Source organism: Mycteria americana, chromosome 7, assembly GCF_035582795.1.
Source record: "Mycteria americana isolate JAX WOST 10 ecotype Jacksonville Zoo and Gardens chromosome 7, USCA_MyAme_1.0, whole genome shotgun sequence".
NCBI lineage: Eukaryota > Metazoa > Chordata > Aves > Ciconiiformes > Ciconiidae > Mycteria > Mycteria americana.
The window spans coordinates 4,473,950-4,489,391 of NC_134371.1; the positions used below are offsets into that span (position 1 = coordinate 4,473,950).

The 15,442-nt window shown below is 42.8% G+C and overlaps 1 protein-coding gene across 1 annotated transcript in view; it reads right to left on the minus strand.

Annotated features, from left to right (window-relative positions):
- Positions 1-12,789: 12,789 nt before the first annotated feature.
- Positions 12,790-15,442, minus strand: part of SI (sucrase-isomaltase) — a 52,886-nt gene continuing 50,233 nt past the window's right edge. The window contains 2 exon segments of the mRNA XM_075509038.1: positions 12,790-13,585; positions 14,860-15,030. Of these exon segments, the coding sequence (XP_075365153.1) occupies positions 13,523-13,585; positions 14,860-15,030 (234 nt within the window). The 3' untranslated portion in view covers positions 12,790-13,522.

A 15,442-nucleotide genomic window follows, 5' to 3' on the forward strand; every position in this document is an offset into this window, starting at 1 on the left:
CTGCCAGCAAAAGCCTGCACTGGCTGATGGCAATATTCATTTTCTGAAAGTCATAAAAGCCCAAAAATGTCTGAAGAAATATCAAAAACTTAAGCTTGTGGGCAGACAGTATAACAGGGTATAAGATACACCCAGTAAGGGGAATGCTGATCTGAAAAATGTTGTCAGCATACCGGTGAGAAACAGCAAGCTTTGAGAAACAGTCAGAATAGTCCACTGCCAGAAAAGACATGGGCGTCTTCTTCTGGTAGGTTTATTTTTCAGTGTAATTCCAGAGATTTCAGTGAAGTCCTACCTGACTTACACCCTATGAGAAAATCCAAGCCCAAAAAATGCTGAGAAAAGGCAGAGATATTTTTACCGATCCCGTGAAAGACAGGCATTTAGCCGGTCTTGCGCTAACACCAGGGAAATGTACCTCGCTGAGGCTTTGGGGAATCGCTTTTGGTGGATGTTTGCTGCCTTTTCCCACTCCCTTTTCTGAATCCTCCTTGCAGCGGCAGTCCCCAGCAGCGCCGCGCCCGGGCTCTGCCTCCACCTCTGCCCGTGCAGGGAAGGAAAGGAAAACTCTGCACGGCGTCCAGCCATTTACCAGGCAACAGTTTGCAATGTCGTGTCAGCCTAGCTGTGTGCAGCAGTAACACTGATATGGTTGTGTATCAGCGTGGGATATATGTATGTGTGTATGTGTATAGAGGCATAATATTGTAAAATTATTTGCAAATTAGCTTTTTAAGGGAACCAGCAGAGCAAAATAAAATGCACGGAGACTTAGACTGTCTTATTAGTTTGAACTACGCAAATGTTTGTTTTCTCTCGTGGACGTAATATCCGGTGCTGTTAATTATTCTAATACGTTGAGTGTCTCTGTGCTGCAGTTTCGTTTGGGGTTAGTTCATTAGTAATCCGTGGTCAGAGTATCCACACCAGAATCATCTGCCTCCTCCCTGGTACTTTCCTCTACCTCACAGAAGAGCGAGCCGTACGCGGTGCTCCGTGGCCGCCTCCTGGGGCGCGTGGCGGCAGGGGACGCGCCGGTCCCTCCAGCTCCCGTGGGCGCCGGCCCAAAGCATCTGCCATACCCGACCCTCGGCGCAGGCAGGTCCGTCACCCTCCACGTACCCGACGGGCTGTTGGTACCCGCCTGCAGCCCGTGCTTGCAATGTAAAGATGCAGGAGAGCCCCCTTGTCACCATGCTTGTCCTGTCCTGTTCCTGGGGCATGCACGTCGGTGGGTGGAAAAGCATTAAATAGCCTATTTTTCATCTTAGAGAATAAAGAGAAAAATCTGAGGTATTCTTCAAGCTCCCTGTTGTAAAACAATGTACAGGGGCTCACAGCCTGGTTCACCTTAGCACGTAAATTTTGTTTAAAATGAGCCTGGCTAACTCCTGTTCACAAGCGTATCTGCAGGTGTCAAAATCACTGGGTTGGGTAAAATATTTTAACTATGGATGTTTTTATAACTGCAAATCAACATTCCTCACACTCTCATGCACTTTTTACAGCCTTCAGTTGTACAGGCAGGTTTTTCTGACTGAGACATCACCCAGCACTACCATATCTGAGCAGTGTTAGTGTGCTTGATTCATATTTAAAGCACACTATAAAATACTGCCTGAGCACAGAGGTGTTGCCCCAGTGAAGTAAGGCCCGTGAACTAGCGGTCTCCTGAGTTTTTGATGCACAACAGAACCAGCATAAAGATGCTCAAAAAAAGGATTTAGCTGAACTTTGCAGTCCCAGACTCTCCTGAGTCTCGCCTCACCTTCTCAGCAGTATTATTTATCATGTATTTTTAGTTTCAATAAGATGATCCTTCTTTATGATCGTCTTGGCAATGTCCTTTAGTTTCAGAAATAATTTAATTTCAGATTATTTTATTAAAATAATTTCTTTTTTGCTTTATTCGCTAGGTGCTGCCATGCAGAACGTGTTGAGATGAAAAGAGCCTGCAAGAAGCTGAGCATCCTCCGGAACCCCAACAGTGAGGAGCCAGCACCGCTTTCCTTGACAGCAAATAACCTCAACCTAATGCCGGCTTTCTCACCATCATTCATTAATGTTATGGTTTCCTTGTGAACTTGCCACTCAACAGAGGGAAAATTAGGTTAACCTGTGGAGAAATAGTTCTCAAAATGAACCAAAATGTTGGGTTCTTTCGGGAGCAGAAGTTTTTCTCCGTGTTCCTATTTCAAAGTTTGGAAACTTTGAAGTAAGCCTCTGTGTGTTAATGCCGCATTAAGGAAGAAACGCACAGGGAATAAATTGTCCTTGGGAGCGTTTCGTAGGCTGATAGGCATTCACGTAAGCGGAGGAAAAGGGAGATACATACAGAGAGAATGGTGGTATCTCCAGCTATATTCAGTGTATGTTTTGAAATTAAATATGTAGCCTTGCCTGTAATAAACTCGGTGTCGAAATACACCGTGAACCCAGACTCTAGTCAGTAGTTTCATCTGATGTCATTTCATCCTGCCAGGGACGAAGTGGAAGGATGAAATGACATAAATTGCTTCTTTCTGGGGATCTTGCCCTTTTCTGCAACTCTACTCTCTGATTTTCTGACAGACCACTCCCAATGTGGAAGGATTCATGGGTAATTTTATAATCAACTTTGTATTGATTTCTATATGCACACTAGGTAAGGAAATATTTACTCTCCATTTGGGATATGACAGTGAAAGAAGTGGGGTGGGATGTGTTATGAAAAAGGGTATTTCTTTTGAGAAAAAGAAAAAAAACCCCACCTTTGTATGTGCACCAAGTCTGCAAGTGCCATATGAATTATAAATCACTTAGATCTGTATTCTTTGAAACTATTTGGGGAAAAAGGGATTGATAACTGTTTACTAGTCCATCCATTATAAATACAGAAATTCAATTCTTTGTTCTGAATTAATTTGGAGACATGTATTAATGAGGAAGAGAGTTACCTGCGTCTATCCTGAAGCAAGAAATCATTTAATGCAAGCACTTAAAACAAGGTAATTAATAGTTTAGAACACTCGAAGTCATGCACTGCCGATATGAAAAAAAATTCAGACCATGCCACAGTTTTTAACATGTTAATTTTTGATTTATGTTAATTTTTTAAAATTATTATTATTTGTGTAACCACATGTTCTTTTCAGTGACATTAGTAACTTGGGAGGGTTCGGTGATATATTTGCAATATATATATTCCGAAATGGAATATTTAAAATTTGTTAACTCAAGCTCTCTATAAGTGCTGGACACGGGTAGCTCGGGGTTGGCACCCGCATCGAAAGCTAGGTGACTAAGTGACAAAACGGGTTGCGTGGTGCCTTACGCCGGCAGTTCTGTTTGAGCAGTTTAAGAGCTGTTTTTCCACCCAGGCCCTCTCTGCAACAGCAGTCATCCAGTCGCTTGTGTAGGAGGAGCTTGCTTCAGCTTGGTACATAAAGGCTGCTGCAGCCCAAAACAACCCGCTTGTCGCTGCTTTCCCTCCTGCACCACCAGAAACCGTTTGCATGATCAGAGGGAGGCGGAAAAGAGAGACATAAGCAGGTGTAATTCTGAAAAAAGTGCCAATCAAATTAAACGGTATGTCATCGTTTTCTTTTCAGTCGTTAGCGCCGATTTATTTCATCTCGAGGTTTCTGAATCCTAGCAGGAAAGCGGAGCATCCTTAAGGGCGTCCGTCACCTGGAGGGAGTAACCCACAAGCACAGGCAGTCGCGGGGCGCTCACTCCCTCTGCTCCCCCTGGAGAGAGCGACCCCTCTTGCCCCCTGCCCCCTGCCCAGCCCCCTGCCCGAGGGGGCTGACGCTCCGGCTGTGGTCGATCTCCAAGGGCGATGGGGGAGTGGAGGAGGGAGGTGAATCCAGTAAGTGACCATGGAGTAGGCTGGGCAAAGTCCGTCATAGGCAAGTTGACTTTTCAGACGTAATCTGGAATATCAATATTAGATTCAGGGTTTATACATTTTTTTTGCACTACTGACTTTAATTTAAATCTGCACAAGCATCCTACAGAATTATATCCCAGATCTCTATAGTGGTTGTATTCAAAAAGGACCTATAGTGGTTATAAATCCAAAAAGACAAACAAAGTGACTGAAACCATCCCTGTGGGAAAAAAAAAAGTTATTTCTCCAAAGAGAATTCTATTTTGATTCATAGGGCGCAGTTACGCAAGAGTTACGGGAGAAATGGGACAAGGATAACAAGAAGGGGGTAGTTATCCAAGAGTTCAAAGGTAGGTAGCTGATCGAAGGTTAAATACAAGAAAAGGAATTAATCTATTCAAGTTAAAGATAGTACATTGTAAACTAACTAGATGTGTAGCTTCAATTAAAACTCTCGGAAAAGGCTTTTGTGCTGTGGGTAAGTTCTCAGTCAGGCAAACTTTTTTTATTGCTTGAAACGTTATATGGGAAGAGAGTGAGAGATTAGGCTATCACTGAAGGACAGGATATCTCAATTTTCATTTGAAAATGTTTCTAGTTATAAAAGGTAGAGGGCAGAACCGATTAGATCCATTTAAAATTGCAGTGTGTAGAGGTGGCATGAAAATATTTCGTTTCCTAAAGTTAGAGATGGAATAGGTAGAACACGTAAAAGCATTTTCTCAAGCCTGATAGCAGCACAGAGTGCTGAACAGAAGGCAAAGGCTGGCAGTGAAAATGAGAAAAGGAGGAACTGAGAGACAGATTAGCTCAATTGTGAGAGGTATTTCATTAAAGGAATCAGATGGAAACTGTAGAGGAAGCAAGAGCTGCCTGGTATGAAAAATAACAAAACATGCTTCCCGAGCGTCACTGCCTGCTGCAACGGAAAATGAATCCAGGAATACGGGATAGCAACAAATTAATCTGAGAGGTTGTCTATGCAGTGCAGGAAATTCTATTTTCTTTTCATTCATTATTTAATACGAGGGAAATATAGAATATTGAAACATCAGAAAAACCTTTGACTGACACCTTGCTGTAAGAAAGCGTTTAGCTGTGGTTTAGCCTTTGGACGTCGGTCCTTCTGCCAGCCCAAGGACGGGGCTGACCAGTTGTCATGGTTTGACCCCAGCTGACAGCTCAGCCCCCCCAGCCGCTCGCTCGCTCCCCCCAAGTGGGATGGGGGAGAGAATGGGAAGGGTAAAAGTGAGAAAACTCGTGGGCTGAGATAAAGACAGTTTAATAGGGAAAGCAAAAGCCGCGCACACAAGCAAAGCAAAGAAGGAATTCCTTCACCCCTTCCCGTGGGCAGGCAGGCGTTCAGCCATCTCCAGGAAAGCAGGGCTCCAGCACGCGTAACGGGGACTTGGGAAGACAAACGCCATCGCTCCCAACGTCCCCCCTTCCTTCTCCTTCCCCAGCTTTATGTGCTGAGCATGAGGCCGTATGGTGTGGAATGTCCCTTTGGGCAGTGGGGTCAGCTGTCCCGGCTGTGCCCCCTCCCAGCTCCTTGTGCCCCTGGCAGAGCACGGGGAGCTGGAAAGTCCTTGATTTAGTATAAGCACTGCTCAGCAACAACTGAAACCTCCCTGTGTTACCAACACTGTTTCCAGCACAAATCCAAAACACAGCCCCATACTAGCTGCTAGGAAGAAAATTAACTCTATCCCAGCCAAAACCAGCACACCGGTGTATCCAAACGCAAGGCACCTGTTGAACCAGTGTTTTGCTTTCTTGGTTGTTGCAGAGGTGGGGGGAGCCAGGGGACGACGCAGCACCAGGGCGAGGGGTGGGGAACGGGGCTGCGAGGGGCCACCAGGAATTGGAAAGAGGAGTTATTGGGGTGAAGCTGAGACGGCGCAGGAGGAGGAGAGGGGAAGGCTCTCCCATTGCTTGCCAGCAAAGGGTCTCTGGTTAGAGTGGCCCATGGTTTGCTTTCCTTTTTTAAAAGAATGAGTCGTCAGTAGGCGACAGAGGAAACATCCAACTCTGCAGCCCTAAGTTGTGGCTTTGAGAAATTCAGTCTGCTGCCGTCCAAAGCCAACAACCAGAAACTGTCTTAAGCCAAGAGGTAGGAAAAAAAATAGGAGTGCCGCAGGCGCGCACCCTTTCCTATGTCACAGGGATAAGGCACAAGAAATGGCACAAAAATGTGCAGCTCCAAAGCAGTTTCTGAATTCACCGTGAGTTGCTAAGAATCATTTTAATGAGGGTTACTATTTCTCCTAGGATTTGCAAACATTGTTATAATGTTATTACCCAAGGAGATATTATTTAGTGGTATTAATACCGGAGGAAAACCTTTCCCTTTACCTGGCTCTGATTAATTAGCTTTACCCTCCGGTAATGCCTGGGTCAGCTAATGCTGGCCAAGTCCCTGGCCGGCATCGCTCATCCCCAGCAAAGGGCAACGGGCAGGGAGCGGAGTGCGTTAATCCCAGCGCAGTGCCTAACAGCGTCAGGATTAAACAGCAAACCCAACCGTGTTTCCTAACAGGACAGATCTTCCTGGAGCTGGTTTTTCTGTCTGTTCTAATCCAAACGTCCCAGCACAAATGCTAAGATATAGGTGTCGGGATGTTGTGAGGAATTGTGTAGATCAAATAGGAGATAACAGAAAGGAGAAAAGAGATGTTGCAGCTGTTATTTTAAATGAATGCACTGAGTTTGCAGTCTTTTCAGAGGAGGCGGAACGTGTCATTACAGATAACATATTAAATATGTATCTGACAGTATAAATGTTGTTGAGAAATGCTATTTATTTTCACATGAATCTGTTAAAAATAATAACTACTAGAATTAAATATATTAGTGAAAGCAATAACAAAATGAACGAAGCAAAATGGTTGGGCTTGAGAAAGAGCCTGACTCTCTCAAATTTCCATTTGCTGGCTTCATGTCAAACATTACAATGGCAAGTCACAGTGTGTGACTCTCCATTACATTCATATTCATGAGAAAACAACACCAGCCGTCAAATTTCTGTAATTTTTAGGCAGCAGCTCTTCTGGATTCAAAACATCAGATTGTACTCCTCAGTCCTAGACTTTTGTCTAACTATCAAAACCAGATACAAGCTTATTTTTTTAACTGACTGTTTCAAAGGGAATTGAACTGTCCTCGCGGCACCTTGTACAGGAACAATCCCCAAATTCAGGGAATTGGATGGCTGTTGCATCAGCTCCTGTACACCTCTGATTTAATTCCGACTCCCAGGGCTGTGTCCTGACGAGCCCTAGGTTTGGATATTCAGATCTACACAGAAGTTGAACATTTGCTGTGTTACACAGCAGATCCTCCAGCCCAGCTCTTCCCGTGCCAGCAAAGAAAGCCACGGACCTGGAGGGACTCATCTAGACCAGATTCTTTGCTCTCCTCCATCCCCATGGTATTTTTAAGCGGCAATTTATGGCAAATAATGTTTTTAACAAATACTTTTTGGCCACCCTGCATGAATGTCACTTTTATTTGTCTTTCCTGCACCAAGTGCTCAATGCAAATTGCTTCAATTTTTACAAAGAGCTGGAATACATTAGTATCAGCTGCTTTATGGCCTGACCCTGAATATAGGGTTTATATCAGTGGGAGTAAATGGTGCACTATATCCGCCTGAAAGGTCTCATGAGATTATGAAAAGGGAGCCACTGGTCAGAGAGCATTTCTAAATTGCTTATTACATAATTATTATAATGGGCATAATGCCTCATATGCATTAAAAATTCAACTGAAATGACTCTGAATATGAGAATAACCATGTAATAAGTTAAGCCCCCCTTATTTTACATAATAGAATTTAAAATATTAATAATTTAAATCATATATATGTAGTGTGTGTGTGTAAGTGTATACACTTATACATGCACTTGCTAATTATATATGCATAGCATATACCAAATGTGTATTTAAACACTTAACCTTTCCACATAGGATAATTTGAAGTGCTATGTCCTATTGGGGTAATTTTTGACGTTTCAATTCCTCATCATTCAAAACTTCAAAAATTCAAAATTCATAATTCATCTTGCAATATAGCAGTGAAAACACCATCAAGCTTGACTTAATCCTCGGAACAATACAAGATTAATATTTTCAGCAAATATAAAGAGGAATGTACAAGCTCTTCTTTACTGGTGTAGCTTCTTACCAAAATTTCCTGGTTTAGCTAAAGAAATCCCCAAAAGTTCATCAACTGGTAGTACAAAAAGAACTTGCATTTTTATAAAAATAGAATGAAAATGTTTCTCTTGGTGCCTATCACTGGAGTTGGGAGAAGCTTTAAAACATATGACCATGCTAGTTTGCTCACTACCTCAAGGTAAATAAAACGGAAGGAAGGAAGGAAGGAAGGAAGGAAGGAAGGAAGGAAGGAAGGAAGGAAGAACTCCTCGTCCCAAAGGGGAGGCAGAGGTGAGCTCCTTGTGTCGGAGCAGTGAAGACATTTGAAAACTTCCCCCCCTCCCCGTGCTATCCAGAGTGGTGAGATACCGCTCACTTTTCACAAGCCAGACCATGCTCCTGCCGTGTTGCCAGATGTTGCCATCCAGCTGCTACTTCCAGGCTCCAAGGAAAAATCCAATTAACTGCGCGTGTGTGGCAGCTTCATTAGAACAAACACAGCCAAGTGTGACATGGTTTTGTCTTTTACATTAGTGGAATAGTAATTTCAGGGCCATCAATGTCTCTTTAGCACAACGATATCTGCTCCTGTTCAACAGAGCTACTCCACCCCCAGACAGCCCATCCACTCACTCGTACACGTTGTACCCAAGAGAAGTCCTTCAGAGTAAGTGCGTGCATCATTTGGAAACCCTTTGGAGTCACACTGAAGGCAAATGTGAGCTGATTCTTTATAATTTCTTTCCCACACCAATTACTGGCGGTTTTCCTCTAAGTTGGCGTAAGTGGGCACTTCTTTTTAGCAATAAAAGAACTCCTTTCAAAATGCAGTAATTTCATGGAGGAAGATGTAAGCTAAGGGAGGAGCTCTTGTATTGAACAGCTCGCTGCTAATATCCTTCAGCCGCAACATGAGACGGGAGGAAGGGCAATCACATGGCAGCATCTTCCAAAAGGCAAAAAATGCGAGCATCCCGACTACATGTTAGTCCCTGAGAACAAGAAATATTTATAAGACCCACTATTTATATAGCATATGCTATAACAGAGCTATCACTGAAATCTGTAGCTTCTGTCATCTTCCCAGATAGCAGCAATATCAGGTGTGATACTGCAGGAATTAACCCTGCACCTCGGAGATCTGGCTTCTGACCCAAAAGCATTCTAGAAACACCAGTATTTCGTTATTGTTTCCATAGGTTTTTGAGTCAGAATCTGTTTAAGGTAAGTCACCCTCTGGTTACTACAAGGCAGTCCTCTGAAAATGTCCTCCAGCTACTCATCTGGCAAGGATCTAATTTTCAGCGCTGTCACCTCGATAGTGCCCATCACGTTATGGTTGCTAGAAAGAAAGCTCCCAGCTATTTCCAGGCTTGTTCTTCATGTGTTGTATTATTGAAGAATTCTTGGATTCTTCCACTTTCCAAGCATGAGAAAGGTAATTAGATCTGAATACTACACATTGCTAAAGCCACGTAACCGTATTTAAAATACAAAGATAAACTACTAAATGGTGCGGGAGACTGCAGAGAGGTCTGCTATCCTTGCTATTTGAGAAATAGGAAGGAAAAGGAGTGACATGAAAAACCAATTTTGCGGTTTCTCTGCTTTTTCTGTCTTTAAGACCAAAAGCAGAGCTTTCTGAGCAAGGGACCCAGAGGCCAGGTGGGAATCCACCCAAAAAAACCACCTTGGCCTTTGCAACCCAACGTGCCACGTTTCCTCAAAGCACGTTCTCCTTGGGGTCGGCTGCGTGGGCTCAGTGCACGAGGGCAAACACAGTGGTTGCCTGGCCGGCTGATGAATTAGTAATAATTGGATATAAAATGCTTCTGTACTGCAAGGTATTGCAGGTCATGCTACCTGTCATTGGAAGTGTAATTTCCTCTTGCTTTGTGGTGGAGTTATGGACCTGGCCTCCATCAGTCCCATCGCTGGCTGCCTGGTGGCCTTGCACTCAGGCTAATTTGGAGGGCTGGAGCACAGCTCAGACTTGTACAGCACCTTCACTGGTGCAGCGGGAAACCATTGGTGCATGATTAACCATTCGTTATGCGGATAAAGCAATATTTGATTTTCTTTAAAACAGTCAGGATTATCCGCTAGTACCTGAAAAACTGTCGTCTGGAGGGGTATTCACTGGGCATTTTCTCGGTATTTGCTGCTCTCCTGCAGCGGTAACAGTCACGTTTGTTCATCTTGCAGAAGCATGTTAGACAAAGCTGGAGGGATCTGCACAACCACCTTTAGCTTTTACGTGCGGTTGCTGTACGTTGCGAAGTTTCCCAAGTCCTTTGGGTGCCGACATTAGAGCAACTGGAATGCCAAAGTTTTTGTTTGATCACAGCTCCTAATTACCTAGCTAGGAGAGACAGTTTCATAAAGTTCATTAACCTGTTACTTGACCTTGATTTAATCTCCAAGCTGTGGCCTTGGTCTGCAACTGCGGATTCAAAGGCCATTTTTGCTCTGGTAAATGAAGCTGGACCCATGCTGGGACCCGTGCCAGCAGCAGGAGAAACAAGTTTTAAAAAACAGACCTAATCTTTCAGGAGTCGATCCAAAGCCCACAGAAAGAAGCTCACTGATTCCCATGAGGTTTGGATCAGCTCTGGGATGAGCTACTTCAACCTTGAACATTGTCTCAAGACAAAAAAAGTACACCCCTAAGGTCCTGTTTGCATCTGGCTGTTCTCTGGTGTAGTTCCCCTGAAACCTGAACGTTATTAAAATTTAAAAAAGGTCTCAGCAAAGAGGAACCCCGCTTATTAATGATGAAATAAACCACGTGTATTTACATATGCGTATATATGCACATATATATGTGTGTGTGTATATATGCATATATTATGTTTATGTATGTATATATCATGGATAAATAGAGGTGTATATACATACTTCTGTATACATATGTGTGTGCATATATATAATGAGATGTATATATGTATATAAAATGCTCATATATATACATACCTATGTATAAGTATCCACTCTCTCTCTCCCGGGCAGATTTCAGCTGTACATATGACATGAAGAACCCTGCTGAAAATGGTCGAGGTTAAACTTCTAGCCTGTTAAGGAATTAAAAATGCAAGACGTCTCATCAGGAACTGAGCTTTCCTTTTGTTCATGCATCCAAAGCATGATGCAGGTGCAAAATGGACACTGGCTCAGTGCAAGGAGCTTCATCACCCACTATCCTGCCTCTGGCCATGCTCGGTACCAGTTTCAGACCGGGACGCATGCGGGGCGGTGTTTTGAAGGCACCCTCCTCATTTCCAGCAGTCTGTTGGGTCTTTGACACTATGTAGCTGCCTACCAGGGCTAACTCACAACAATATGCTATTCATAATGTAACCCTGGTATTCTAATACTAGGAAGAAGTTAGCCAAAAATTTTAATATACCAAACAAATTTATGACTTTTCGCAAGAGCTTTTTTCTTTGGATTTATTTTTTAGAATGGCCAGGGCAGCAGCCAATAAAGTTCAGAAAAAGGATATTGAAAGCAGAACTTTATGGCTTTCAGGGAAGGTATTGTGCCTTCAGTGAGAATTTTCTGGTGCAATGGGCAGCAGGATTGTGTCAAACCTCTAGGTGTTGTTACGCTATTTTATGAGTAATTTTTTTTAAGTGCTAGAAAGTCGAACTACGCAGAGAGCGATAGTCAAAAAATCCTGTCCTCAACACAAGTAGTATGGTTGTTGTTGCTCACTTAATTCTGTTGAAAACTGCCCCACTACTCAGCATGGCTCATGGACTTTAATGGGACCTCCTGCAGCAGGAGATGTTTCACAACACATGTACGTATCTGACCCAAAGAGAAGCATTGCATGAAGAGCTACTATCGACCTGAAAAAAATGCCACCCGGTTCAGCGTATAGCTTCTTTGGTCTCCAAAGAAGGGCCGTGATGCTGCACAGGCATTTCAGAAGTGAGCTGTGGGCCAGGCGCTGCTGGGCTGCATGTGCTGGTACAAACTGCCCGAGGGGATGCTCAGATCCCAGGCCCTTTGGAAGAGGCACAGCAGGGAGCACCTCCCGAAGGTGGCCGACACGTGTTTGAAGCTGTGATTTCTCAGTCTGTATGAGTTCCTTATGAATTATTATCTTGGGGACTCAGTAAAAGCCTTCCCCCGTGGCTGAAACGCAGGTAGTCCAGCTGACGTGCTGAGCCTCTCAAAGCTGAGAAAATAGAACAATGAGGTTCCTCAAATACAACTAACAATAAGAAAATGATGAAAATAAGCTCTTGGAAGCCTTTGGCTGTACCTAGTGTTTCACACATCAGTCGGGTGGGTGCAAAGTGGTAGGACACAACGTGACAGGGAATGGGTCGAACGCTCGGTAACCTGCACCTCCCTTCTGCAGCGATGGGACGTGTCCTTGCATCTGCTCACTTACGCAGCTGGTCATCACTAGCTCTGGGGAAACACTGTAGCCTGTTCCTTCGGACAAAAATATTTGTCAAAATGGTAACTTTACTCCTAAATGATCATTTTCTCTGGATTGCCGATTTCATTATTACTTCACAGGAAAGTTTCCATAAATTCAGCCCTATAATTACACTGCCCCACCTATGAGATGTTGGCTACTTAGCTGTTTGACCACAAAATTTTAAAGCAGAGGGGAATCCTTTAAATGAATCTTAAGCACAGTCACTAGAGATTACTACTACCTCGACAGCAGTTTATTCCCATCAAATTTAATTGTAAACATGCTTTACCAATCTGTTTAGATCATATGCTGCACTCCTGGGACACAAAGAGTGTTTAACATGAATTACTATTATAGTAAACATACAACAACATTTCCTTCAGTGAAATAAACACTCAGAGACCAACATTCATTAGTTAACCTTGAAACTTCAGGTTTAATTTTACAACTTCAGATCAAAACACTGGCGAACACAAATGTCTGGCTAAAGTAATAAAAAAAAACCCCAACTTCAAATGACTTTTGCAAGTACCTTAGTATTTTATAAATCAACAACTTGAAACATCATTCCATGCTAAATCAGTAATCTGAAAACATTTACTTTTACTTTGTCTGGCCTTAAATACTTCTCCATAGTAGTGGCTTACATAGGCATAATTAAAATTAAGATGAAAGTTAAATAGAGGCAGAATTATGACCCCAAATCCATGTAGGTAACACCAACTGTATCTTTTTTACAAAATTTGGCATGCATGAAGTCAGACAGAAATTCTACTCTGAGAAAACAAGGAATTTACATTCAGTTCTCAGTTTTGAAATACAAAGTTACACTGAAGTGCCACACTGCTTAAAGAACAGATTTTGCATCACATGGAGACCTTGTAACCTTCAACAATACTGAAATGTGACTGCTTTGTACACATAATACCTTAATATGAACCAACTGTACCACTACGTTTTTATAGTAAAATGTATTCTAAGATAACAAAGAGGCACTTTGAAAATTGAAAGATAGTTTTAAAACAATGAGAAAATTCAGCAGTATGGCTGATGTCATTTTAGCTCCATTGCACAGTGTAGTCTTTGCCTAATTCAAGTTGAAGCTTGGTAATTGTCAGGAGCTGTGAAAAAAAACAAACAAAAGGAACAATGAGTGACTCTGCCCTGAAGATCCACTGCCCTTTCTGTCTTCAATGAGATAGTGGCTTCTCATTTTAGGTTACAATAATTTATTCCTCTTCCTTTGCTTTTGTGTTTGTATCACTATAAACATAGTTTAACCAGCATAGATTTGGGATATCTGATCATGAGGCTCTGATCCTTTCCCTTTATTCAGGGGCCCTTTTAGAGCTGAGGTTCCTTTTATTTAAAAAAGAAAGAAAAGAAATTTAAAAAGGCAGCAAAATTTGGAACACATTTTAGTTCAACTGTGCATATGAATTCCCTTTTTTCCCATCCAAAAGTCAACAGCAGAATGAAATACTTCCATTCTCTTTCACATTTTTAACTCATCTTTTTGGTTACGTACAAAACTTACGCAGTCCTGGCTTTCCATGAGAGAGAGGAAGAACTAAGACTTAACAGAATACTGAGTTTCAAAGGAAGGGTGGTAAGATCCCAGTAACAGAAGAGGTTAGGCAGTCTCCCTCTACCAGAAAACAGGCAAGACTGAACGCCTCAGCAGCTCTGTTCATATTTGAAAGATGCTCCATAGCAGTGGCGTCTTGAACGGCAATACAATTATACACATTTCTTTCAGCTGCCTTTAGGAGTGCTTGATTTGATTGTCTGGGGAGGCGGGAGGGGGGAAGTGCCCTGGACAGGCATGGTCCATGCAGATGGAAGCCCCGGTGCTCCGAAGCTGCTGGAAGGTATGCCAATAACTTTAGAAGAAGTGGGATTTGACCTGTCCATGTAAGAACCCTGTGCTGCAATGCCTACAGCCGAATATGACATGGCAGAATAAGAAATGGTGGTAGGCAAACAGGGCTGGGAAATGAAAGTGTTGTCAGACAAGACTGACAACAACAGGGTCGTGTAGAGACTATGAAAATACTCGTAGTTGCTTTTCCTTCCTTCAGTTCTCACAGGTTGCAAGTAAGTTATTAAGAAGAGTAGAAACCAAGCACAAAACAAAATCCACCACTTTTCCACTGTCAGAAGCAGTTTGGGTTCCTCAACAGTAATTTCTATGCTTAAAAGCTCTACCACACTTGCTGCACGATACTTATTATACATTAAACAGTGTATTATATAATCATTACCAGATGGTAGCTTACATATCTTGCTGAAATATATTTTAAATATTGTATTGCAGCTGAGAGCTGAATCTCCAAAGGTTTAAGAGCACATATTCAGTTGTGAAGGTGGCATTTCCCTGCAAATGGCATCTCACCTTCTTGGCGTCATCGTAGTCCACGGTGTGAGATGATGTGATTGTCCTGCCACTCTGTGATACAGTCACCTGCTTAACAGTGGTGGGCACCCCCAGGACTTTAATTTCAGTAAACATTAAGTTGTTTGGATCAGTGTAACCATGATGCAAAACCATGATATCTAAAACATTCTGAAAGAAAAAGGAAAAAAAAAAAATATCGCAGATTGTCATTGGATTGGTCCAAGTCCACTTGAGATTTTCACTCGCTTTCCTCTCCTTCTATTTTTTTTAATTTCTTTTTTTTAAAATACCTGTATGTTGTTATTTATTTTCCAAATGTTGAAGGCTTCGGCTTTGTTCACATTGTTAATCTGGCTAGAACCTGGGCTCTGCTGTGTCTTTAATTGCCACTCGGCCGATAGATGTGAGGAGCAAAGCAACCAGACGCTCTTAACCTCTAACATGGGCAGCAAGCGCTGTATGGATAAACCCCTCCTCCCCTGTCACAGGGACAGCGATTACACCTCATCTCCTGGCTTCTCTGAGGCCTGACCCAGGCTGTGCTTTCCTGGCTTTATGCTCTCCCAGAACAGCTCCTCCA